We start from the raw sequence: 27,904 nt of genomic DNA, 5'->3' as shown, positions 1-27,904 counted from the left end.
ATATCTATATTCTTTAGCAAAATATGTAAAATGGTGCCTCTGTGTTAAATGAATCTGAAATAATCGTAGGTTTGTAATGAAATCTGTCTTTCCTATGTGATAGTTCTTAACTAGGTGATGGTAAAATAATATCTGCCTTGAATACAAACAATAATAATTTTTACTGTCCTATCTGATCTACAGGGAAAAATATAAATGCTATTATTAAAAATTGCAAAAAATTCAGTAAAGTGTATAACTGAGCAAAAGGTGAGAATGGACTAGTAAATGGTAAATTCTGAATCAGAAAATTCTGCGGTAGCTTAATGAATTTCTATGGTAAGCTACATTTTACCACATTGGCTTCTCAATAATTACTACTTTCCTGAGGATGGGCAAGAGAAATGAGTAACTAAATCTCAAGATGCGTGCTATGAACCTACACTGTTGGGTTCTCCATAAAAGCTAGAGAGAATAAGGGACGTCAAATCCCTTATGATTATACAGGGGAAGGGAGAAATACATTTAAGGGCCTAGATCTGATAGACAGAGTGCCCGATGAACTATGGACGGAGGTTCATGACACTGTACAGGAGACAGGGATCAAGACCATCCCCATGGAAAAGAAATGCAAAAAAGCAAAATGGCTGTCTGAGGAGGCCTCACAAATAGCTGTGAAAAGAAGAGAAGCAAAAAGCAAAGGAGAAAAGGAAAGACAGAAGCATCTGAATGCAGAGTTCCAAAGAATAGCAAGGAGAGATAAGAAAGCCTTCCTCAGCGATCAATGCAAAGAAATAGAGGAAAACAACAGAATGGGAAAGACTAGAGATCTCTTCAAGAAAATAAGAGATACCAAGGGAACATTTCATGCAAAGATGGGCTCGATAAAGGACAGAAATGGTATGGACCTAACAGAAGCAGAAGATATTAAGAAGAGGTGCCAAGAATACACAGAAGAACTGTACAAAAAAGAGCTTCACGACCAAGATAATCATGAAGGTGTGATCACTCACCTAGAGCCAGACATCCTGGAATGTGAAGTCAAGTGGGCCTTAGAAAGCATCACTACAGACAAAGCTAGTGGAGGTGATGGAATTCCAGTTGAGCTATTTCAAATCCTGAAAGATGATGCCATGAAAGTGCTGCACTCAATATGCCAGCAAATTTGGAAAACTCAGCAGTGGCCACAGGACTGGAAAAGGTCAGTTTTCATTCCAATCCCAAAGAAAGGCAATGCCAAAGAGTGCTCAAACTACCGCCCAATTGCACTCATTTCACACACTAGCAAAGTAATGCTCAAAATTCTCCAGGCCAGGCTTCAGCAATACGTGAACCGTGAACTTCCAGATGTTCAAGCTGGTTTTAGAAAAGGCAGAGGAACCCGAGATCAAATTGCCAACATCCGCTGGATCATGGAAAAAGCAAGCGAATTCCAGAAAACCATCTATTTCTGCTTTATTGACTATGCCAAAGCCTTTGACTGTGTGGATCACAATAAACTGTGGAAAATTCTGAAAGAGATGGGAATACCAGACCACCTGACCTGCCTCTTGAGAAACCTACATGCAGGTCAGGAAGCAACAGTTAGAACTGGACATGGAACAACAGACTGGTCCCAAATAGGAAAAGGAGTACGTCAAGGCTGTATTTTGTCACCCTGCTTATTTAACTTATATGCAGAGTACATCGTGAGAAACGCTGCCCTGGAAGAAACACAAGCTGGAATCAACATTGCCAGGAGAAATATCAATAACCTCAGATATGCAGATGACACCACCCTTATGGCAGAAAGTGAAGAGGAACTCAAAAGCCTCTTGATGAAAGTGAAAGAGGAGAGTGAAAAAGTTGGCTTAAAACTCAACATTCAGAAAACAAAGATCATAGCATCCGGTCCCATCACTTCATGGGAAATAGATGGGGAAACAGTGGAACAGTGTCAGACTTTATTTTTCTGGGCTCCAAAATCACTGCAGATGGTGATTGCAGCCATAAAATAAAAAGACGCTTACTCCTTGGAAGGAAAGTTATGACCAACCTAGATAGCATATTCAAAAGCAGAGACGCTACTTTGCCAACAAAGGTCCGTCTAGTCAAGGCTATGGTTTTTCCAGTGGTCATGTATGGATGTGAGAGTTGGACTGTGAAGAAAGCTGCGTGCCGAAGAATTGATGCTTTTGAACTGTGGTGTTGGAGAAGACTCTTGAGAGTCCCTTGGACTGCAAGGAGATCCAACCTGTCCATTCTGAAGGAGATCAGCCCTGGGATTTCTTTGGAAGGAATGATGCTAAAGCTGAAACTCCAGTACTTTGGCCACCTCATGCGAAGAGTTGACTCATTGGAAAAGACTCTGATGCTGGGAGGGATTGGGGGCAGGAGGAGAAGGGGACAACAGAGGATGAGATGGCTGGATGGCATCACCAACTTGATGGACGTGAGTCTGAGTGAACTCCGGGAGTTGGTGATGGACAGGGAGGCCTGGCGTGCTGCGATTCATGGGGTCGCAAAGAGTCGGACATGACCGAGTGACTGAACTGAATTGAAGACTTTAAGATATTTCCATATTCTATGAAGACAATATTTCAAATCAAGACAAACTGACAAAATTCAGAATTGCACAGTATCATAAGTTACAGAGACTCTCCACTAGTTGGGCCAAAGGGATACGGAAGGGGTAACAGGATCACCTGAGAACACCGTGCACACTGCTCACTCCCCAGCCACCCACAGGATTCCGGTAACAGCCTGGGGGAGAATGTCCCCTCTCCACACTCAATGCCCTGACTTAAGAATCCTGTAATGTGTTACTGTTTTGACAAGAACATGATCAGAAAAGTGTTATATCTTTCAGGTGTACTAGAACAGGAGAAAAGAAAAAAATCACCATAGGCCACCATGGTGACAATAAGCGAAATTCTTAGCCTACATCTTAAATCCACAGTATAGTCCCCAGACTATAAGCAGACTCATTCATTTAACATGTTCTTTACAAATTTAACACCTAAGGACAAGAACAATGCTAGACAAAAAAGAAACAAAAGTGATTAAGGCATTCATTTACCTAACAACACAACAGAACAATCAAGTCACTGCAGGTTGTAAAATTTAGATTCAATTCAAGCTCTAGAAAAATCTAGCCAACTCCTACCCTGATACACAAACTTAAGAGCAAAGGGGTCAAACTTTTATTTCCATTCCATCCTAGTAGTAACATGACTGACTGATGTAATGCATAAACTGCTTTCAGTAAGGTGTGGGTTCAAGGGTCATGTTACCACTTACCAAGACACCCGAATCATCCTGAGACTCAGTTTCTTCAACCATGAAATGGGACCAATATTTTAAAGAATTCTGAGGATGAAATACAGTACTCAAAGGACCCAGTACTTAGAAGTCCTTCTGCAAGTGTGTTCTCTCTCCAGTGAAACAGGCATATCTGAGAAGCCATAAAAAATAATTAATATACTATGGATAGCAAAATAGAATTCTATTCTAATACTTAAAGGAATCACATAGGGTGATGGCAGAGGAGGTCATTCAAATCCTCCCCGGTAGACAACAAAAAAGCTGGAGAAAATGTTTGAAAAATATTTTTCATGACATAGAAGAACAGACAAAGCAATTAAAAATGTACAGGCCAAGCTCCAGAAGAAAAAAAATGCAGAGACATGGGCCCATATCTGGGGCTACATTTGCTGTGGGCACAACAGGCAGGACAGAAAGCTGGTTGAGAATTTCCCAAAACTGATCAAAGATTTCAATCCACAGACTTCAGAAATCTCAACAAAACACCAAGCAGGATAAATAAAAAGAAAGAAGATAAATACAACACCTAGAGAGATCACAGTAAAACTGCAAAAACCTCTAGACAAAGCAAAACTCTTCAACACAAACAGTCAAACTGCCTTCAAAGTAAAAACGTTTACATCGACACAGCTGTCAATATAAAGGCCAGAAAACAACAGAATTATTAATTTAATGTACTCATATGCCAACCTAAAATCTGTCCCTGGCAAAAGCATCTTATAAGAATGATAGTAAAAAAAAAAAAAAAGAAAAATTTCAGCTCACATATACAAAAAAAAAGACCTGAAGGTATTTGCCACCACCAAACCAGTGCTAAAAGGAAATGTTCAAATATGTTCTTTTAGAAGGAAAAAAAGAAATGATTTGAGAAAAAAGGCTGAAAATGAAGGGAGGAATGAAAGGCATCAGAATTGGCAACAATAATAATTCTAACGAATACTAACTTTAAAAAAAAGTAATAATCACTTGTGAGTAAACAGTCACAGATTTAAAATGTGTAACAACAGATAAGTCATTGAGAAAATGAATAGAAATACAGTATCTGAGGGTTCTTGAATTAACTGTATAGTAACCTATATAGTAAAAGAATAGCAAGCATGTAAGTATATAAAAACGAGCATAAAGTAAAAGGAATAACAAAAAAATTATCCAGACAGAAAGAACAGAAAAAAGGAATATAAACAGATGAGACAAACACAACGTGTTTGTATGGTAGGTTTATATGATGGTAGGTTTAAACCCATATATATGAGCAATTATGTTCACTATAAACGGATTTAATGTTTCAAGTAAATAACAAAGATTGTTAGATTGGATTTTTTTTTTAAAGTTTACATATTATTCATAGAACAGGTATCTCTAGCACAAAGAAATGGAAAGCTAGATACAACATGAAAATGCTAAAGAAAGCGGACTGAGCTACACAAAAACCAGACAAGTAGATATTAAGACCGAAAGCATAATTAGCGACAAGGAGGAATACTTCATAATGACACATGTTACAAAGAATCAGAAAGCTGTAACATTTCTAAACATATAAGCACCCACTAACAGTGCCTAGGTGTGATAAAATCTTAAAACTTTGCAAGGGAAAACAGTCAATCTATAACTATACTTGGACATTTTAAACACACACCTCTCAGTAGCTGATAGAACAAACACAAAAATGAAACGTTAAAAAAAAATCAGTAATAGAAGATTCAAACAAGATTAACACACTTGAAACAGTCAACATATAAAGGACTCTGCACTCAGGGGCTAACGAATACATGGAACTTTTGTAAAAACTGACCATATGTTGGACCATAAAACAAATCTCAAAGAATTCCCAAGAACTGAAATGAAGCGTTAACTACCCACAATGCAATGAAGTCAGAAACCATTAAGAAAAAGAAACAATAAAATCTCCCTGCTTGCAAACTAAGAAATATATTTACCAACCTATGTACAAAGAAGAAATAACAATGGAAATTATAAAATATGTGGAACTGAATAAGTATGAATATGCTACACCAAAGAACTAATTCGACAGAAATTTATGCCCTCAAATGCATAAATGAGTATGGAAGGATTAAACCTCAGGAAGCCAGCATTCATCTTAAAACTCAGAAAAAGAACAGCAAGATACAGTGAAAGAAAATAAAATGAAACAATAAGTAAGATCAGAAACGAGCCATAGCCAAAAACAGACAAAAGAGTAATATCACAGAGTCTGGTTCTCAAGAATTCTTTTAGGAAATCCAAAAGGTCAAAACTATTTCCATAATAGTACTAAGATGATGTTTGCCTTTTAGGCTATGTTGGTATTTATAATATCATGGTGCAACAGCAAAAGTGGACATAACAGATGCAGGCTTATATCAAGGCATCAAACTCTACTTAAATCATTGTATTATTGACTGTCACAGACTGGCAGTAAAATAAAGTCTCTTTCACTTACGAATGTCCTTGATAAAGCAGTAAAAATTATTCATTTATTAAATTCTCCATGTCAGTTAAATACTCCATGTGATGACAAAATGAGAAAATAATAAACATATCTGCCACAAATCAAAGTGAAATGAAAACACTTTGTGACTGAGCTGCTTGCTGATTTAGGCACTGTTTTCATGGAATACTGGGGTTCGTTTTTTCATGGAACATCTGTGACTCACATGGTAAAGAATCTGCCTGCAACACAGGAGATCCAGGTTCAATTTCTGGGTTGGGAAGATCCCCTGGGAAAGGGAATGGCAACCCACTCCAGTACTCTTGACTGGAGAATTCACGGACCGAGGAGGCTGGTCAGTTACAGTCCATGGGGTCACAAAGAGTCAGACACAACTGAGCGACTAACACTTTCACTTCCCTTCATGGAACACCAACTTTACTTCAAAGAACAATTTCTAGACAAATTACACTTATCCAGGCAGACATTTCCTCAAAACTGGACACAGTGAGCCTGGAAAACAACTGGCAGTACTTGTTGCCAAAGATCACACTGCCAATGATCCTTGACTTTTCAAGGAAGAAATGGGAATTTGGCAAACATATTTTCTATCTTGAGCTTGACAGCATCCCAATATATAAGAGACTTTTCTGATAAGACTGGCAGTAATTTCAACAAATGTGGTTTTTGGTATCACATAATGAAACATATCAGTATTTAGAAAATGTGCAGAACTAAGTGAATTTATTATTTTCCAAATGAGCAAATCATGATGTTCTGAAATCTTGCATAAGTAAAAGATCCTCCAAAAGTGCAAGAGAGACCAACGAACTTTAAGGTAGCGGAGTAAGATAAATGTACTGATAAAATTACAGCTTCCAGACTGCAACTAACCTTTAAAAAAAAACACCACCTGCTGAGATGTGCTATACTATCAGATTATTCACAACAATCTGAAAAGGCTAAAAATATTCTTCCCTTTACAAACTTCCTATTTGTGTGGGAAACAACCAAAACATATTATGCTAGATCGAATTCAGAAGTAAATATGAAAATACAGATGTTTTCTATTAAGCCAGACATTCAAAAGAAATTTGCAAAATTATTAAACAGTATCATTTACTTCACTAAATTAGTTCTCAAAGATATAGTTGTTTTTTCTTTAAAGAATCTTATTTATATTAACATGCAATGAGTTTAATATTATTTATTTTAAATGAATAGTAGTATAGTAAGTAAAATAAAATAGTAGTATAGTAAGTAAAATAAAATAAATACATCATATATATAACATATGAAACTCCTCAGAGTGTCCAGTAATGTTTACATATAATGCAGTTCTGAGAACAGAGTTTGACAAACAATGCAACAGGGAAAGATCAAAGACAAACACTGATTCTTTAAAAAGATTAAGAGAAAAAATACAATAAATACTTGGCAACTGTGATTAAAAAAGATTTTTAACGAGAAGGCACAAATAAACTACAATGAGGATTAAAAAAAAGAAACTATCACTACAGATCCTACAGACGTTAGGAAAATTCTACAAAACCCTAACAGATGTTAGGATTATTCTACAAACTTTATTATCAATAAATTTGAAATTTTAGATAAAATGCTAAAAAGCACAATTTACTGAAATAGGTATCTCATAAAATATAGAAATGCATAAAATGTCCTATAACCATAAAGAAATTGAGCAGGTAAATAAATGTCTTCTCACAAAGAAAACTCCAGATCCAGATGGCTTTTCTAAAGAATTATACCAATCATCTAGGAAATAGCTATATTATGCAAATTCTTCCAGATAAGAAAAAGTGGGAAAATTCTGCAGCTCATTTTATAAAGACAGCATAACCTCAAAACAAAAGAGAGACAAAGGCATTATAAGAAAGAAAAGCTAAAAGGCAATTACACTCATGAACACACATAAAAATCTTGATCAAAAATTCAACAAACTACAATTTTTTTAAAAAGACCATGACCAAGTAGGTCATGAAAAAGTAGGTTAATTACTAAAAAATTCAAGACTGAACAATAAGAAGTAAATCAGATTAAAGAGAAATAACAGATTAAGTTATTAATCTGTAAATAAATAATAAAGTAAATAGCAGATTAAAGAGAAAACTATGATCCTCTCATTAGATGCAATAAAGGTATTTAATAAAATTTAACATCCATTCAATATATAAACTCTTGGCACAAAAGAAACAGAAGGGAACTTCCTTAATCTGATTAAAGGTATCTACCAAAAAACTACAGGGAACATCATAGGGAATGGTTAAACAGTGAAAGCTTTCCCTTTGTGATCAGGAACAAGATTAAGATGTCCTGTCACCACTTCTACTCAGGAACGTACTGGAGGTCCTAGCCAGAGAAGTAAGGCAAAAGAAATAAATAAAAGGTGTAAGGACTGGCAAGAAAAGAACAAAACTCATTATTCACAAATGATATAGCAGTGAATAGAGAAAACGAAAGTATCCACAGAAAAATTATTAGAGATGAGAACTGAACAATTGGATTCAAAACCAATTGCGTTTCTATGTAAAAAGCAATCACAGTTACAAAATAAAACAAAAAAACACAAAGATTCCATTTTAAAATTGCCTTAAAAAGACAACGTACTTAGCAACAGATCCAAAGAGAGGTGTGTAAATCCTCTCCAGAAAAATCACAAAACTTCATTGACAGGGAGTAAAGGGCTAAATAAATCAAAATATATGCAATGATCATGATTTGAAAGACTCAGTATTCCAGAGACATCAATTCTCCCCAAACTGATTGACAGTCAAAGTCATCTCAGTGAAAATCACAATGGAATGATTATAGTGAACACACTGATAAGTTTAAGTGTATAAGGAAATGCAAAGGACCAGTACCCAGGATAGTCTTGGAAAAAAAAAAAAAAGGAACATAAGGAAGAAGTAAAGAACTTCTCTAATATACATCAAGACTTATTACAAGTCTTGACTATGCGTGGAGAAGGAAATGGCAAGCCACTCCAGTATTCTTGCCTAGAGAATCCTGTGGACAGTGGTGGGCTGATGTACATTGGGTCGCACAGAGTCAGACATGACTGAAGTGACTTAGCATGCATGAATGCACTGGAGAAGGAAATGGCAACCCACTCCAGTATTCTTGCCTGGAGAATCCCAGGGACAGAGGAGTCTGGTGGGCTGCCATCTATGGGGTCTCGCAGAGTTGGACACGACTGAAGCGACTTAGCAGCAGCAGCAGCAGTGAGCCTGGACAGAGAAGGCAATGGAACCCCACTCCAGTACTCTTGCCTGGAAAATCCCATGGATGGAGGAGCCTGGTGGACTGCAGCCCATGGGATCCCTAAGAGTCGGACACAACTGAGCGACTTCACTTTCACTTTCACGCTTTGGAGAAGGAAATGGCAACCCACTCCAGTGTTCTTGCCTGGAGAATCCCAGGGATGGGGGAGCCTAGTGGGCTGCCGTCTACAGGCTCACACAGAGTCGGACACGACTGAAGCAACTTAGCAGCAGCAGCAGCAGCATACAGAAGTAGAGAAAAGATATTTTGCTTTGTTTTCCCAATAGATAATGCTGCAAGAGAATTATCTACCTGGAAACAAATGAAATCAAACCAATTCCTTATACTAGCTGGTAATCAACATTATGGTAAAAAAATCACCTTATTTCAGATTCAAAACAAAATTTATTCATTATATACCCTTAGTGAGATATATCTTAAGGACAAGCCTATTATTGTTAGTGGCAACCCTGATATTGCTATGGTGAAATTATGTTAATATATAGTAGTACCAAGTAAACAAATGACTATAAAGTTGCTATCAAGATTTTTAGAAAGAGACACTAATATACAAAATTAATTAAGTTAAAAAGAAAAACCTTTCCTGAGATGAAAAATATCACTAATATTTTCTTTATTTTTAAAAATAAAAAACATGCTTACTACCTCTGTCCACTGAAAATGCTCCAAACATTCATTGGAAGGACTGATGCTGAAGCTCCAATATTTTGGCCACCTAATGCAAAGAGCCAACTCATTGGAAAAGACCCTGATGCTGGGAAAGACTGAGGGCAGGAGGAGAAGGGGGCAACAGAGGATGAGATGGTTGGATGGCATCACCAATTCAATGGACATGAGTTTGAGCAAACTCTGACATAGTGAAGGACAAGATAGCCTGGTGGGCTGCAGGGGGTCACAAAGAGTCAGGCACAACTTAGTGACTGAACAACAACCAAACTCAAACTTAATAACAAATGCCCCAAACATCCAAATTGTGGTCTCTAAATATCAACTCCCACAGAAAAAAAGGCTAGCTGAAAAAACAGCTGGGGCAGAATAGTTCTGGGGCAGAAATATAGTCAGTCTGATCTCTCTCACAAATTCTAAAGCAAATAAGCTCTACAAGAATACTGGAATCATGTCAGCAGGACACAGACGCCAAAGGAAGGGATTTCCACCAACCAAAGGTGAGAAAACTTGAGCATCACAGTGTCTCAATGGATTTAAACGTGTTAAAAATATAGAAATGTGTAAGTTCAGATAATAATAAAAACAAAGACAAAATCCTTGGTCATCCTTTGCAAGTTGCCACAGACCAACTTGTTATTCTGAAAACTGATAAATTGATTAAAAAATTGATAAAGAATAGAATCAAGACTTTATCATGACTTTCCTATAGGAACTCTATTTCAAGATAACCAAATATTTGCTGAAGTTTTCCTTTTTAGAAGAAGTACAATGCAGGAGGAACTGTAAAATGAGAAATTTATCATTCTTAGATCCTAGGAAACAACGGACCCAACCAAAGAGCACCAATGACTGATAAACCCATTAACTGAAAGGTAGATGAGGAACTTTATTACGGTCTGATAGAACTGGTATCAACTGTGAGCACTGATCAATCTTAACATCACTAAAAATGGGACAACAGAATATGTTCCTCCAAACGAGATACAATAGCAACACTCACATGGCACAATCAATGAAATATTCAACATAAAACTAAATCTAATTATAGTTGAGCCTCTACATCTATAAATTGCCAATTCAGAGGAAATAGAAATGAGATGAAGGAACATGTTAAAGGATCATGAGGCTACCAACAGCCAAATCCAGAATGTGAGAAATTCTACAAAATAAGTGACCCTCTTTCTTCAGTAAGTAAATGGAGAATGAAAAAAACTGATACATGTTAAAAAAGACCTAAGACACAGATCAACCAAAGCAAAGAGTGGGCCTTGTTTGGATTCTGTGGCAAACAACCAGCAAAACATTCAAATTATTTTTATATAACTGGGGAAAATTGAAAACATCCTAATTATTATAAGACATTAAGAGATTCCGGCTAAGTTTGTTACGTGGGATATCAGTACTTATCTGCTAGAGATGCATATTAAATTACATACATGATGGATAGGGATTTGCTTTAAAATATTACAGATCTGTTCCTAAATAATTTGTGTGATTACACATCAAAATAAATGAATAAATAGGTAGGTGGATGGGTGAATGAATAGATGGATAGATGTAACTTCCTTGGGCAGCGAATCAATTCTAGCTGAATTAATTCAAATTAAATATGAAGGCAAAAGATTAAAGCTAATAGATCATGTAAACGAATTTTACATGTTCTCAGAGGAGGGCAGGATTTCCTAAACAAATCTCAGAATCACTCAACAAAAATCGGTTCTTCTGTACAGAACAATACAAAAATTATCTACACTTCCCACTATTTTAAAGGTACTTACTGCTGGTAAGAGAGACTGCATGTTCTGATTAGAATCTGCTATTGTAGCAAGGTAGACCAAGTTGGTATGCAACATCTGTTGATACCTATTAAAACAAAACAAATGTCAATATTAAAAAATAATTTTCTTCCTATCTGTTTACACACAAACAGCATTCTATTTCTCAAGTTTTTTGTAAGAGATCTGTTACATGAACATCAGCAGCACTTCAATTTTTTCCTAGTTCTTCTGCAAAATAACTGCTAATAAGTACATTCAAAGACAAAAATAAACACAGGGCTCTCGTCATATGCTAGATACTTAAACACGCTTTATATACTTAAACATCAAACCAACACTAGGAGGTAAAGGTTCTTATTTTCTCCATTTTATAGATGAAGAAATTGAGGTTTAGAAAGGTTTCTGCTGCTGCTGCTGCTAAGTTGCTTCAGTCGTGTCCGACTCTGTGCGACCCCATAGACGGCAGCCCAGCAGGCTCCCCCGTCCCTGGGATTCTCCAGGCAAGAATACTGGAGTGGGTTGCCATTTCCTTCTCCAATGCATGAAAGTGAAAAGTGAAAGTGAAGTTGCTCAGTCGTGTCCGATTCTTAGCGACCCCATGGACTGCAGCCCACCAGGCTCCTCCAACCATGGGATTCTCCAGGCAAGACTACTGGAGTGGGTTGCCATTGCCTTCTCCGAGAAGACAATAAATAGGTGTCTCCAATTAAAAAGCAGAGACACTACTTTGCTAACAAAGGTCCGTCTCATCAAGGCTATGGTTTTTCCAGTAGTAAAGTTGGACTATAAAGAAAGCTGAGCACCAAAGAATGGGTGCTTTTGAAATGTGGTGTTGGAGAAGGCTCTTGAAAGTCCCTTGGACTGCAAGGAGATCCAACCAGTCCATCCTAAAGGAAATCTGTCCTGAATATTCATTTGGAAGGACTGATGTTGAAGCTGAAACTCCAATACTTTGGCCACCTGATGCGAAGAACGGACTCATTTGAAAAGACCTTGATGCTGGGAAAGACTGAAGGCAGGAGAAGAAGGGGACGACAGAGGATGAGATGGTTGTATGGCATCACCAACTCAACGGACATGAGTTTGGGTAAACTCCGGCAGTTGGTGATGGACAGGGAGGCCTGGTGTGGTGCGGTTCATGGGGTCACAAAGAGTCGGACATGACTGAGCAACTGAACTGAATTACCAAAAAAAAGTTACAAGCTAAAGCACTGAGATGGAGTAAAGAACAGGACACCAACACCATTACAAATTAATGTTAAAAAATAAAGCAAACTCTCGTTATTGGTGTGAAGTGGTTAAACAAGTTTATTGCTATTTTATTTACTTGTGAATAATTTTTGCTAAGCCTCTCTTCATAATTTTAAAAATTAATTCCAATGAAACCAGACTGAAATTAGCAGTGATTCAATTACTAGTGTTGGTAAACACACAAAATACAAACTTAAAATCTGCATCAGATCGTTATTTTTGTAGAATTTCATTTACTAATAAACAGTAAATAAAAATTATGAAATAAGTAAAAAAACACCTTTATTCTGCTAAAGCCTTCTAATGCAGATCCCAAATGCAGTAATTTTCTAAAACAGACACCATAAATCCTAGCAAATTCTTTGCTGTTAGAAAAACTAGTAAACTCTTTTTCCTGTTAGAAAAACTGGTTTCATCACTTTTTTCTTATTTAGTGGGGAACAAAACTTATTTCTCACTGAACTTGAAGTTTCTTAACTAACAAGATTATGCTTTTGTAGTTTGCTTGTTTTTTTTAGATTTATTGAGTTATAACTGATATTTATAAAGAACTTCACATATTATATGCACCATTTGATGTTTGGACATACATGAACACCTGTGAAAATATCACCACCGTGGAGGTAAGACATACCTAACACTTCCCAAGGTTTGTTTCCCTTTGTTACTATTTTTTATTGTTTAAAAACAAGCCTACAGGTTCTTTACGTTTCCTCCTCACATATATTATACACTGTGCTGCTCAATCACACGTGATATTGTTACAATGACCCTTATACAAACAAGGACCAAGAAATGATATTTTTCAGTTATTCGTAATTCATAATTATGCCACTGAAATTCTTCAAATAGTACTGACAGGCACCACCAGCTGGAACTACTTCATTATTCCGTAGGGATCTTAAATGGAATTTAAGGTGCAGGGTTCCACAATCTTGCCATTTTTAAAAAACCAACCAGCCATTTTTAATTAGAACATATAATGCATTTCAAAGGCTACTCCTTCAAGTTCTCCTCTTTTTCTGAGTACTGGTAAGGCTCTAATACACATACTCAGATATGAGATTTGCTGACTGCCCTATCAAAAACAAAAATGCCAACGTTACTAAGAACTATGGCTTACTTATGACCCTTGAAGAAAAACTGTAGTCATGGTTACTGGTACTCAGTAAATCAGTACTAAACTATTTAATCTGCCACACTCTTAAGGCCCCATTTATAAAATACTGGCAGTCAGAGTGGATCTATAAAGTGCTTGCAGTTCTAAATAACTTCAAATACAGCACCTTTTATCAAATATTTTAAAACATTTCCCTAACTTTCAAATCTTAATTTTTAATCTTGAAATAATCCCAAATTCAAGAATAGTATGAAGAACTCCCAAATATCTCTCTCCCACACTCCCTGTCAGCATTTTGCATTTGTCTCACACTATCTCTAAACACACAAATCAACATACATATGCATGCAACTACACACTTTTTTCCAAAGCCATCTGAGAGTCAGTTACTGACATAATACTCATCACTCCTAATACTACATTGTCAGTTTCCCAAAAATAAGGATATTCCCTTACATAACTACAGAACAATCATCATAAGGAGGAAATGAATGCTGATACAATGTTAATCAATTCAATCTGACAGAACACAAGTCAAATTGCTACAGCCGTCCCAACAGCCAAATCTTTTTATCTAATGTAAGGGGAGAGGTAAAAATGAAAAATGTTAATGGGTCTTTTGTAAGTAACTTCATTAGGTTTTCTTTCTGGTAAAACTGCATTCTTCTTACAGTACTCATCAAATAAGCTTATTCTCTATTCTACAAATATTCTTCTGAGAAACTTTTTTTATTCTATAAATACTACTAATTTATCACTGAAGCAGTTTTTAATGTATATGCTTATAATTTCTAAAGCAGTATATTTTATATAAGAAAACTAAATAAACAAAGGGCAGATATAAAACATATTCAACATCTTATATTTGATGATGGTAACTGCCTAATAAATACCGGCAGGTATTTCCAAATACCCTTAATTATTAACCTATTAAATGTGAGGCAGTTCACTTCCCAAAGATTCCACTAAGAGCCACTATATCAATTACCCTGAAAAAAGTTAAATAACCACTATTGAATTTACTGACATAATTATAAAATGAATCAAAAATCATGAGATTTCATTTTGAAAAAGACATCTTTACCTAGAAGCTATGAAGACATATTTATAGGTTAATAGGAATACAATGTACAGAATAAAAGTTATCTTCATAACTAGAGATTTTAAACAAAATTCATTTATATTATGATGAACACAAATTTTTCATTTGAGAATTGTTTATAACACATTCTGAAATAGATGCAATCATCCTGAAAAAAAAAAAGGGCTGATTTAAGCAAATATATGGAATCATTTAGAAAATGCTCAAACCAAACACCACAAGAGAGCAATAATATATTCTTACATGTACGTTGTCAGAATTTCAAGCGAAGAGGAGCTGGGTGTACGTGCTCCACAGTGATGCACTGGCTTATATGACTGTGTGAATGAATGTATGTATGTAGCTAAGGAAAGAGTAATACACACAAACAGAGCTTCCCAGGTGGTTCTAGTGGTAAAGGATCCTCTTGCCAAAGAGGAGACACAATAGATACAGGTTTGATCCCTGGATCAGGAGATCCCTTGAAGTAGGAAATGGCAACTCACTCCAGTATTCCAGCCTGGAAAATTCCAAGGGCAGAAGAGCCTAGCAGCCTACCATCCATGGAGTTGATGTAATCAGTAAAAAATCTTTGGGTGATGAGAATATGGTGTTCATTCTCTAAATTTTATATATCCGTGTTTCCTAATTTTCTACAATGCATATACTGTGTTCATAAAAATAAAGTTATTTTTTATTTATAAAAAACTCTGCTTGAGGCAGTTATCACATCTTAAGGAACTGTTTAATTAAAATTGAACTGTCAATTCCCAAATGGTTGTCATTGACGTTTGTCTTTATTTTCCTTTCGCTTCTCCTCCTGTGAGAAACAAGAACATTTATTAACATTGAGAGGAGAGATTTTTTTTCTCTTCACTCCTAAACCAATTCTGAAAACTTGAGAAATAAAGAGTACCTGGAAAACTCTAAGAATGAAATTAAATACAAGAGAAAGGGCAGAATTTAAGATTCTACCTAAATCAATTTAGGCCTCACTTATACCAGATACATCTATGTGAATAAATGAGGTCTATGCCAATAGGCCAAGAAAGAGGAAAATGACAATATGCACGAAAATGCTGAGAATATAAAGAATAAGACAGGATGAACTTTTGCCAACAAGTTGGAAAAGAGGGTTCTAGATCTGAACACGTCTTATCCCCGTCACTTACTGCCAAGGCCTATAGGAAACTGAACCAACCCTACGCCCTCGGCTCTGCCTGGCATTTTAAAAAGTCACAGGTGTGGTGATCACTTTGTAACGTACAGAAGGATCAAATCACTATGCTGTGCACCAGGAACTAACATAGTGTTATAAGTCAGTTGTGCTTCGAAAACAAACGCACAGAAAAAGAGGTTAGATTCGTGGTTACCGGGGGCTTGGGGGAGGGTGGGGAATGTGGACCGGCAGAGGTGCTGGATGAAGGCAGTAAAAAGAAACAAGCCCCAAGTGAAAACGAGTATTCTCATCAGTGCCTCATGGCTGTTACTATTCCACAGCCGACTTGAGGTAGTGATCTCCTGACAACTGATGATCAGCCACAGTTAAGCTAAGGAAGTAGCTCCGCTGGTAATTTCTTAGAAGCATTTTTCACATATAAACAGGCAAGATTCATCAAAGAAAATATACGTAAAAGAAATGGCAGTGGTGACATAAAATGCAAAATGCACAAATGATTAGAAAATAAGATATCCTAGCATTCAGATCTTAATTTCTGAATATTATTTTCCAAAAAAAGAACGAGGGCCTGGAGAAATGGACGATTCCAGACTGGGGCAGAAAAAAGTACATGATAAGCCTGGAACATTTTGTCATGCAATAAAATTCTGTAAATGCTCAAAAAATAATAAGAGCTGTATCAAGAAGCCAGCTCGAAGGGCTGCCAGTGGCCAGCATTTGGGACAATTAGAAAAAGAAAATATATAGACTAACAAATTATAATCCAGAGGATACACTAAAAATCCGTAAGTCCATTCAGATATAAATCAATGAATGAATGAATGGGAGCAGAGCTTTGGAAATTTCTTCCTTACAGTAGGATTCCAAACAATGTAGAAGGAAAAATAGATTCTGTCACCTTTTGGCAACCAACAAAATAGTAACTGTTTAAGAACTGTTGTTGTTACTGGTGTTTAGTCACTAAGTCTATTGCTGTTTAGTCACTAAGTCATGTTCGACTCTTTTGCGACCCCATGGACTGAGGAGCTGGCAGGGATTTCCCAGACAAGAATACTGGAGTGGGTTGCCATTTCTTTCTCGAGGAGATCTTCCCAACCCAGAGACTGAACCCACACCTCCTGCATTGGCAGGTGGGTTCTTTACCAGAGTCACCAGGGAAGCCCCAAGAATCACTGGTGGACGTTACAATGAACATGTAGAAACAGGCTAAGAAACAGTGTTACATGTGTCTCAAGGTATCTCCCCAAAACATAGGTAGGAATTATCAAGCGGAAAATAGTAACTTTATAGTAAAAATCTTGGCAGACGTGACAGCACCTTAACAAAGTGGCCAAAGTTATCATGAATACTGGAACAATCCACGGTCACACAGCTACCGCGGACACACCGAGAAGACGACAGAAGTATGTGAACATGGGTCTCATCGAAGAGAAACAGCAGTCAAACTCCACAGTGAGGGACAGACCACACAACTGGCCTGTACTCTTCAATAATGTAAACATCATGAAAGAGAACAGATAAACTGAAGGACAGGTCCAGATGAAAGTATTCTGAGACCAACCTAAACATAGCATCTGACCCTGTACCAGACTGTGGACCTGAGCAATACACTAACAGGAAAACTGGTAAAATTTCTAAAAAGTCTGAAACTAGACAACAGTATTGAATCTTGATTTGAACAATTAGACTCTTAAGAAGTTCTGCCTGTTTTTATGAAATATGTTATGAAATACACACAGATATTATAAAAGTAAGAGAGAATCATGCCTGTAACTTTTTCTCAAATGTTTCAGAAAAACCATGTAGGGAAGAAATGAATGACATAGCAAGGTTGCTAATATATTAACATTTGAGGAATTTCAGGGAAGGACACACAGGAATTTCTACTATCTTTGAAACGTTTTTTGTAGGAGTGAAATTATTTTAAAATAAAAAATTTTAGGAAGAGATACCACTCTTCAGCAATCTATGTAAAAAAATTTTTTAAGATGGCCACTATCCACTGCTGGCAGACATGGTTGAAAACTAGGTGTCTCAAACCTAGTTGGAGGAAGGCAAACCAATACAATACAATCGAGTAACTTGGAGATTCAGCACAGTTTCTGACCCAGCCATTCCTTTTATAAAACTTTAACCTATTAAAAACAAAATGTCTGAATGTGTTTATATAAATGCACAGAAAAATGTTTGGAAAGACAGAACTAAACCACCGTAAGTAGTTACCTCTATGGAGAATAGAGATAAGAGTGAGATAAGAGTGAGAAATAACAAGTGTATGCCGATGGCCGATTCACATTGATATATGACAAAAAAAATCACAATACTGTAAAGTAATTACCTTCCAATTACAATAAATAAAAATTTTTACAAAGTTTCATCTCTACAAACTTTTATGCTTTATGATTTTAATTCAAAAATAATTTTAAGCAAAGGGGAAAGAGTCATGGAGAAGTCATGAAGAAGGACTCAAAATTAGGAAAGGGGTTAATCAGATAATGGCCAAGAGACCAGCACAGAATGAAAGCTGTGCAGAGCCAGAGCTGCTGAAAAACACCTTCCTGAGAGCAGACCAGTGAGATCTTCAGGAAATAGATGAATACCAAAACAACGGTGGGAGAAAAGTATTTATAACTGAGTTGTCCAATACGGCAGCCACTGCTGCTGCTACTGCTGCCAAGTCGCTTCAGTTGTGCACGACCCCACAGACGACAGCCCACCAGGCTCCCCCGTCCCTGAGATTCTCCAGGCAAGAACGCTGGAGTGGGTTGCCATTTCCTTCTCCAATGCATGAAAGTGAAAAGTGAAAGTGAAGTTGCTCAGTTGTGTCCGACTCTTAGCGACCCCATGGACTGCAGCCCACCAGGCTCCTCCATCCATGGGATTTTCCAGGCAAGAGTGATAGAGTGGGGTGCCATTGCCTTCTCCATCGGTAGCCACTAGACACACTGAACTTGAGGCTAGTACAAAATGATGTTAGTAGAATCAGATGCACAGTGGATTTCAAAGACTTGGCATGAAACAAAAGAACATAAATTAACTGATCAGTATTTTTATACTGGTTATATATTGAAATGGTATTTTAGAAACAATGAGTTAAGTAAGACATTATTAAAATTAATTTCACCTGTTTCTTTTTACCTGTATAATGTGCCTACTGGCGGCTGAGATGGTAAAGAATCTGCCTGCAATGCAAGAGACCCAGGTTAATCCCTGGGTCAGGAAGATCCCCTGGAGAAGGGAACAGCTAGCTACTCCCATATTTTTGCCTGGAGAATCCCTTGGACAGAGGAGCCTGTGGGGTACATTCCATGGGGTCGCCAAGAGTCAGACACGACTGAGTGACTAACACACACACAAAAGCAAATGTAGAATGACTTATGTGGCTTGCAATGTATTTCTGCTGACAGTACTGTTCTAAAGATTTCTGATAAAATATTCAATTTGTTCCACTCTATTAGATTCTACTAGATATAGGATACTGTTTATTTCAGACACATCATTACTTTAAAATAAGAAGTTCAGTTCTTACTACTGATAATCAATTCTCTATTTATTAGATATAAACTTTACATTCTCACCCACATACAGTTGACCTTTACACAAAAGGGATGAAGACACTGAGCCACCTGCAGTTGAAAATCCAAGTATAACCCTACAGCTTGCCCTCAGTATCTCATGGTTTTGCATCATGTATTCAACCAACCACAGATCATATAGCACTGCAGTACATCTACACTGAAAAAAAAATCCATGTAAGTACACTTGTGTAGTTTAAACCTAAGCTATTCAAGAGTCAACAGAATACACATGTAACTATGAATGTGAAGATCTAACTGTTCCAAAAATCAGACTATAGAAACTTGAAGTCATTTATAACACAGGATAAGAAGTGTAAGGAAAAAACTGATATATCCTCCAGCCCAAGTAACAAATTTTTCTTTTACAAAAATCAAGAAAAGTCACACAAAAAATTGCACACAAATGTGCACAGCATCACTCATCACAGTCAAGAACTGGAGACAATCCAAATGTTCATCACTGATAGATAAATAAAATGTGGTAGAGCCATGGAAGATTATTTAGCAATAAAAAGGAAGGAAATACTGATATAAGCTCCAACATGGATGAATCCTGAAAACACGATGCTAAAAGAAAGCAGTCAAAAAAGATCACGTACTGAAAGAATTCATTTGTATCAAGTGTCCACAATAAGCAAATCTACATAGACAGAAAGCAAATTAGTGGTTATCAGGGGGTGTGTCATTAGGAGGTGAGAATGGGGAGTGACTGCTAATGACAGGGTTCCTTTCGGGACTGTTGAAAATGTTCTAAAACTGATCAAAGTGATAATAGTACAACTCTATGAATATACTAAAAATCACTGAATTGTACACTTTAAAACAGGTGAATTATATGGTATGTAAGTTATATCTCAATAAAGCTATTCCTAAAAAGAAAGAAAAGTTAAAAAACTAACCAACACAGAAAAAGAAATACCAAAAAACTTGCATATCAATCTTACTGAGAACACTCTGAGGTCTTTCCTTTATTCTGATAGTCCATTATACACTGAATAAGATGGTTATTTTCATCCAGCATCTGAAATAAAAGTAAAAAAAGTTTATTGTAAATCTCATGCATCAAGTAAAATAAAAAATTAAGATTTCTAGAAAAGTTTATCTATACAGGAACTGAATCCACAGGTCTTTTTTATACCTACAATATAGCTCTGCACAAAAGATCTTATTTTATATCTTTGGGATGTTATGTTTAATCAACAATTTTTAATTTTTTTTTTAACCACTGCCACCCAGCTTGTGGGATCTTAGTTTCCAATCAGGGATTGAACCTGTGCCCCCTACAGTGGAAGCTAATCTGTCCTAATGCAGAATGAAGTAAACTGATGAAAACTTCAGCACAGGAGGCTTAAGGAGATAGCTGGTTAGCTTCCAAGTTTTATGTTGTTGTCTGACTCTTTGAGACCCCATGGACTGCAGCACACCAAGCTTCCCTGTCCTTCACCCTATCCCAGAGCTTGCTCAAACTTGTGCCCATTGAGTCCATGATACCATCCAACCATCTCTCCCTCTGTGACCTCCTTCTCCTCCTGCCCTCTATCTTTTCCACCATCAGGGTCTTTTCCAAGTTTTATGCAACATGGTTTTGTGACTTTCCAAATATGCAATAATTAATGCCAGTAATTTCTAGGTAAGTACTATAATATTAACCACAGACCCTATGAGCCAACCTTATAATTGTCCCAAAAGTTTAAAAACAAGCATATATTTATCATACTATGAAAACAATTCAAAGCAAAACTGGCTTTAAGGGTTAAATAATGCATCTAAGCAGAGTGGTTCTGAGGAAAAAGCACTGATGTAGCAATTAAAAGGCCAGTTTTACTGTGATGCTATCCTAAGCATACCACTCAAGATGTCAAAGGCTCAGATTTATCAAGGGACAGGGATAGATGTTCCTCCTCCAACCGCCCCCACCCTTCCAGGATTTCAAAGCTTTAATATCATAACCACTCCTTCTCAATTTAGTTAATGTAATTCTTTTAATTAAACACGAAGATCCATTTAAAAGTGTGACCTCTTTTTTGCAAATGAATCAGTCTTTACTTGGTGGAGAAAAAAAAAACATTAACATGCCCTTCAAAAAACACAAATGCAGTTTTCTTCTTATATCTACTCATCAGATGCCAAAAAATTTGTCTTTAGAATGTGTTTTAATACAACCTCCAGTCTAACGACTTCACCACCTATCTTCTCAGTAGATTCCACAGCTTAACAATCTTCACCATTAGAACGTCTGGGTTTGTCTCGTATCTAACGTCATTCCCTCACGCTATACAATCAGGCACTTAATGTGGGATCCTTTTTCTCTCCTGAGCTGAGGATGAACACTTTAACTGATCAGCATCTCTTGAGTTAGTCACCCACGATAAATTATCTTAAGATGTAGGTAAGAAAAACTCTTTATAGGAAATACAAACTCAGAACTTTTCTACAGTCCAAAAAGTGAAGCCTTCCAGAAACACGTTTTGTGTACGTGTACTCGGAGCTGTCTGCCAGGCTGCAGACTTCGCCCAGCACCCTATACAAAAAGCACTGCATTTTCAGGCAATGCCAAGCCTGTCTCTTCATAAATAAAGCAACAGTTGGGCAAATGTCAAACGCCACACTGTAAAGAGCCTGAGAGTCAACAGAAGCCTATTAACATAAACTACTAGGCATATGATGGTGGTGTCTTGAGTGGTCTTAAAAGTTGACTGTATTTTTACACTTTCATCTTTGTTCCGGTGCATAAAACGAAACCGAACTATTTAGGGTAAACTGCAAAATTTATCAAGTAACTTTTCAAACTCTGGTTCACTCAAATTCAGAATGCTGCCGTGCTCAAAGGCAACAAGGGGCAGAAAACAATAAAGAAACCTTTGTGTCCCCAACTGGCAAGTAACCGCGGCCACAGCGCAGCTCCCCGCGTGTGTATCACGTCTTCTGAAACTGATCACGAGGCTCAGTCCGTCTCCATCACTCGACCCTAAGCTCCCTGAAGGCAGGCAGGGATCATGCTCACCACCGCAGCCTCGGCGCCTACGCTTGGCGCTGCAGCTGTAAATGGGTCGGGGGTGGACCCGGAGGGGAGAAGCGGGTCCGAGAGAACCCCGAAGTCTAGAGGGTGCTCCCTCGTCCGCCTCGGAGCCTCGGCCGAGGTTTCCCGCAGCATCCCCCAAGTTCTGCTGTGAGCTCCCCAACTCGGCCGGAGTTTGCGGCCGAGCGCCGAGAGCGAGCAGCGCTCCTACTTCTTCCTAGGCCCACTCCCGGGACCCGCGGTGGGGTCGACCCGGGGCGGCCGCCGCACCGCGCGGGGCGGGGCGACGCCAAAGTAACTCCGGAGCGACGCGCGGACCGCGGGGGGCGCGGGCCTCGGAAAACAGCCCTGCCCCGCGCGGCCACCGCCGCCGGGCGCACGCGCCCCGCCGCGCGAACGCCGCCCCATCCCCAGAGAAATCGGGCGGCGGTTACTCGAGCTTTTGTGCCCCTAGGAAGAAGCCCGAAGGGGCGCGCAGGACTCCGCGAGGGGAGCAGTTCGCCCCTTCCGCCACCCACTCGGGCGCAGCCCCGCGGTTCAGGTTCCCACACCCTCCCGCCCGCCCAGCAGGCCCGCCTCCGCCCCCGGCGCGGCCGACAAGCCCGGCCCGAGCCCAACCCCCGGGCTCCTCCTCAACGCGGGCCAAGCCTGGCATCCCCGACGCCGCGCGGCTTCACCTTCTGAATCGCGGCGGGAGTGATCTCCCCCTTGCCGCGCTGCCTCGGGGCCGCGAACGCCACGGACATGTTGCCGCCGTCACCACTACGGGCAAGTCCCGAGCGCTCCGGGTGAACGGCAAACTGGGGGAGAGACGCCGGCCTCTCGGGCCGAACCACGTCGGGCTCGCGGGGAGGGGGGATGCTCCGGCGCCCGACGGGCCGCCGGCCGGCCCCGCCTGCGGGAGAAGCTCGGGCACGAACTAGTCCGGTTTCTGCAGGGTACCTGGGAGCCGCGGCCCCGGCAGAACGTCCCTGTTCTCGGTCGCCTTCCGGTTCCTCCGCCTGTCCTTCCCAGCCACCCCCGGCCCTCAGCGCTCGTGGTAGGGCCGCGCCCCAGCCCTCCCTCCGCTTCAGCGATTCAGGAAATGGTCCCGCCGCCCGCGGGAGAGGGAGCGGCTAGGGCAGCCCCTGTCACAGGAAATGCGAGCGCCCGAGCCGGCCCGCCCCCTTCGCGCGGGGCCACTTGCCTCTCTCTCCGCGCGCCCGGGTGTCCCTCGGCGGTGTTTCGGCGCTCCGCTCTATAGCTCGAGCAGTTTTGCCAACTTCATCCTCACCCCCTCCTGGGTAGAAGTGGCCGCCCCGAGCTGTGCGGGTACCCGGAGAGGGGAGGAGGAAGGTCAGAACCCGGGAGTTTCGTGCGCACCCGTGGAGCATCTGCTGAGACGGGGCAGGGGTGGCCGGACTAGGGGAGCGCCGATTCGCTGGTTTGAATGGCTCGGCTACGCCCCCGAAGTGCGCACCTCCGAGTCCACGGTCTCGTGCGCACACAGAGCCCTGCCGAACAATTAGAAAGTAAGCGCGACCCAAAATCGGGAAACGAAGGCTATGTCCCGTACTTCAGGGGCAGTCGGCCAACTTGGCTGCAGCGCCCCGAGTTCGCCTCTTAGGATAAACCCTTGACGGAAATGTGGGTCAGTTTCATCTGACTTGCATCTTTGGGATTAGGTTTTGAAATAGGGCACCCTCGCGCTTTTCTTTTGCAATTATGTATTTACTGGCTTGCTTGTACATTAGGCCCAAGCTAATCAGAGTGAGGGAAAAAGCCAAAAGTTTTCAAATTGTGGAAGGGACATGGGCAAAGGTCCGTAATATGTTGGTGCAGGGTTTATTAATTCACAGTAAAATTAGACTTTCATGTAACACGAAGGAAAAGTTTATATAAAAATGTCACCCAACATTAATGAGGCTCAAAAATCAATCCCTCGGTTAATATATAAAATAAACCGGGGGAAAAAAAAGGGAAATTTTCCTTATTTGAAAATATAAGTTTCAAATAAATGCTCTTCACAAAAAGGTCATGAGTTTCATTCATTCAGCAAATTTGGGTTCTTTTTATGTGCTCGCCTTTATTCTAGGCACCTGGGATACAGCTGTGAACAAGATGGACCGAGTACCTGTTCTCAAGGAACTTAAACTCTGATAGGGTTCAGAGACCAGAAACAAGTAAACAAATACGTACATATGTAAAGTACTTAGGAAGGCAAGCAAACTGGGGACTGAGAGAGACTGACAGAGGCACTCGGGTGGTTGTGATGGGAAGTCCCCTTGGTTATATTTAACCTGAGACCTAAAGGATGAAGACACTCAAGACATCCTCAGAATAAAAGTAAGATGATTTGTACTTCTGCAAATAGTAGTTTCTTTCAGGAATTGTCTTTCACTACCCTCAGCGTTGACAAGTAAACTTGGACATAATGCAAACACATCAATTTGGAAAACCTATTGAATTCAGAACAGAAACTAAGTCTTATCCAAAAGCCTGGCTTCCATGGTGGTGTGTTGATGTTTACACAAATGTGCCTTAGTAGTTGAGAATATCTCAGTAAGAGAAATGAAACTCTTACTGCTCCACTTCCATCTGCTAGGGAGCTAGCATGGAAATTGTAAAAGAATGACATGAACCAGTAGCAACACTGTCTGAATTCCTATACCCCGGGGGGGAGGGGGGAAAGTGCCAAGGTAGTACCCAGAGACAGGTAACTCTTTTGTCTAAATTACAGTTTCCCAGCAGTAGGTAAGGAAAGAGATAACAGCTCTGCTTAAGTTGTTTATTCCTTCAAAGTAGCAGGGCAGGGCCTAGGGCACCCACTACCTCTAGACATGGATAAGCACAGTTTTCTCTGATACCAAGGGCTTCCCAGGTGGCGAGTGGAAAAGAATCTGCCTGCCAATGCAAGAGACACCAGAGGCATGAGTTCAATCCCCCCTGGGTCAAGAAGATCTCCTGGAGTAGGAAATGGCTACCCACTCCAGTATTCTCACCTGCAAAATTCCACGGACAGAGGAGCCTGGTGCTCTGTTGTCCCAGGGCTTGCAAACTTGGACGCCACTGAGCATGCACACATATATGCCAAAAAGATACGGGTATTTTCTGTGTCCATCCCATGAAATAAAGGGCAAGCACGGTGTAATGGTTCATCCAAAGATACAAATGATCTCCCTGAAGAATTCACTTTTTTAAAGGGGCCCTATCTTACTCCTGGGCTTCCCAGGTGGCGCTAGTGGTGAAGAATCTGCCAGGTGATGCAAGTTGTAAGAAACGCCGGTTCTATCCCTGGGTTGGGAAGATCCCCTGGAGAAGGAAATGACAACCCACTCCAGTATTCTTGCCTGGGAAATCCCATGGACAGAGGAGCAAGGCGGTCTACAGTCCACAGGGTCGCAAGAGAGGGACACAACTTAGCAAACAGATACTTAACAACAATCTTACTTTTAAGCTTTCAGTATAAATCCAATCAATCAGCTTGACCTGGACAAATAAAAAATTCAGCAAGTGGTAAGGAAGACTATAACCTGGAGGAACTCTCTGGGAATTTTGGAGTCTTTGTACCTATAAGATCCTTGAGTTAGGGAAAAGATAGAAGCATCTAGTCTCGTTTTACCATTAGTTTAGAGAGAGGAATCCCAAGGTAACTACAAAGTGATAGCAGGACTGGAAGGGAAAAGAATAAAGAGTCCCCAGCATTTAGATAAGGAGAACACAGAGAATGAATATGGGTAGTTGGCCCAAGTTTGAGAAATGACTTGGAAATTAAAAATGAGCTACACAGGCAGCCGTCTCCCCAACTAGAAAACTCTGTCCCATTATTTAAACTGCTCTTGGATTGAGACATCTGAAAAAGGAATTCAGTCCCATAACAAAGAGGTGAAAGGTTTTTGCGAATATACAATAGCTCAGAATAAGTAAAATTATCCACATGAACAATTAATTGATCTTGATTATTCACACTAATGAATGTAGATACACTTTTCAAAAATAGTAATGAGGAAATTATCTGTGCTTGATTTTCAAATATGCTTAAATTCTCTATTTGTTTTACATGAATTTATATTCCTAAATGTATTTAACTGAACTGACTGAATCAAGTGCTATAGGAATGTGTTCAATATTTTATAAAACTATAAAATCATGGCATTAAAATTATCTTAATCCACACAAAATACATCATGAATTTTCAGATAATTGAGATTACTTTCATACAAGTATTTCTTTAGTACTTACTGTTTCATAATTAGTAGACTCTGTACTACCAAATTAGCTGGTATTTTACACCCCTGTGCTGCCATCAATTCATATAATACATTGGGAACGCACAGACCAAGCCTGTCTGCTTATAATTGGGCTCAGAGCAAAACCCCTCAGGTAATATCTTTCAAAATATTTCTGCTCACTGTCACCATGGCATTTGATGAGTCATTTTGAGTTGTGGCTTCCACAGATTTCAAGACTATAAGGAGAACAGCAGACATCTATATATAAAATCATTATTCTAGGCAAGAACAAATCACCTTTCCCAATCCTTCGTAAAAGACTTTATTTTCAATACTCCAGAAGATTTCATTCAAAGTAGACTATAACTTAACCTCTCTGGCACATTTCCATTTATTCTAATACTATCAAATAATGAATTAAGGAGGAGCTGAATCAATTATGTTTGGGGGTTTAATGTTATTAGAAAGCATTGCTTCAAAAAACTAGTTTCTTTGTGAAGCTCTGTGCAACTGTAACTAGCTCACGGTGATGAATGCACAAGTTTGGAGTTCCCAGTTCTTCCACCTATGCCATGATACTGGACAGAACACTCTTTATTTCATTCACCTTTTGCCACCCTATCTAAAAGACTATGAGGAATAATAAGATATTTAATTATTTAGTTGGTATTTATTATGCACAGCCACCATGCTGAGTGATTCTTTAAGATGTCGTCAATCTTAACTGGTAAAATGTGCAAAAAAATGTGATATTGTAATTACTAAATAAGGATAAGATTTGTACTTAATAATCTAATAAGGAGAGAAATACATACTTCAAGACCAGAAATGGTCCAAAATACTTGACAGTGCAGCCTCCTCTTAAGATATTTTATAACTTAGAGATCATATTTTTTCCTGTTGAACATGTTTCCCGACCTTGAAAATGATGTGCAGTTACTTTACCTTTAGTAAAAGAATATAATAACTGTCCTTGAACTACTTCACAATTTATAGAGAGGATGATG

The 27,904-nt window shown here is 39.1% G+C and overlaps 1 protein-coding gene across 6 annotated transcripts in view; it reads right to left on the bottom strand.

Annotated features, from left to right (window-relative positions):
- The window catches only part of SS18 (SS18 subunit of BAF chromatin remodeling complex), a 75,482-nt gene extending 49,661 nt beyond the window's left edge, over nt 1-25,821 (bottom strand). For 2 of the 6 annotated variants that reach the window (XM_055559622.1, XM_055559626.1), the window contains exons 1-3: nt 25,668-25,821; nt 20,612-20,688; nt 11,458-11,542 (exon numbers count right to left, since the gene is read on the bottom strand). In XM_055559622.1, the coding sequence (XP_055415597.1) occupies nt 11,458-11,542; nt 20,612-20,688; nt 25,668-25,742 (237 nt within the window). In that variant the 5' untranslated portion in view covers nt 25,743-25,821. Of the gene's footprint in view, nt 1-11,457; nt 11,543-20,611; nt 20,689-23,363; nt 23,583-23,628; nt 23,791-23,872; nt 24,015-25,667 lie in introns of those variants that run through there. The other 4 variants (XM_055559624.1, XM_055559623.1, XM_055559627.1 and 1 more) reach the window with 4 other exon arrangements.
- Between the last annotated feature and the right edge of the window lie 2,083 nt (nt 25,822-27,904).

Source organism: Bubalus kerabau, chromosome 21 (assembly GCF_029407905.1).
Source record: "Bubalus kerabau isolate K-KA32 ecotype Philippines breed swamp buffalo chromosome 21, PCC_UOA_SB_1v2, whole genome shotgun sequence".
Lineage (NCBI taxonomy): Eukaryota > Metazoa > Chordata > Mammalia > Artiodactyla > Bovidae > Bubalus > Bubalus kerabau.
The sequence above is the reverse complement of the archived record's forward strand: the minus strand, read 5'-3'. Positions and strand labels throughout refer to the sequence as shown.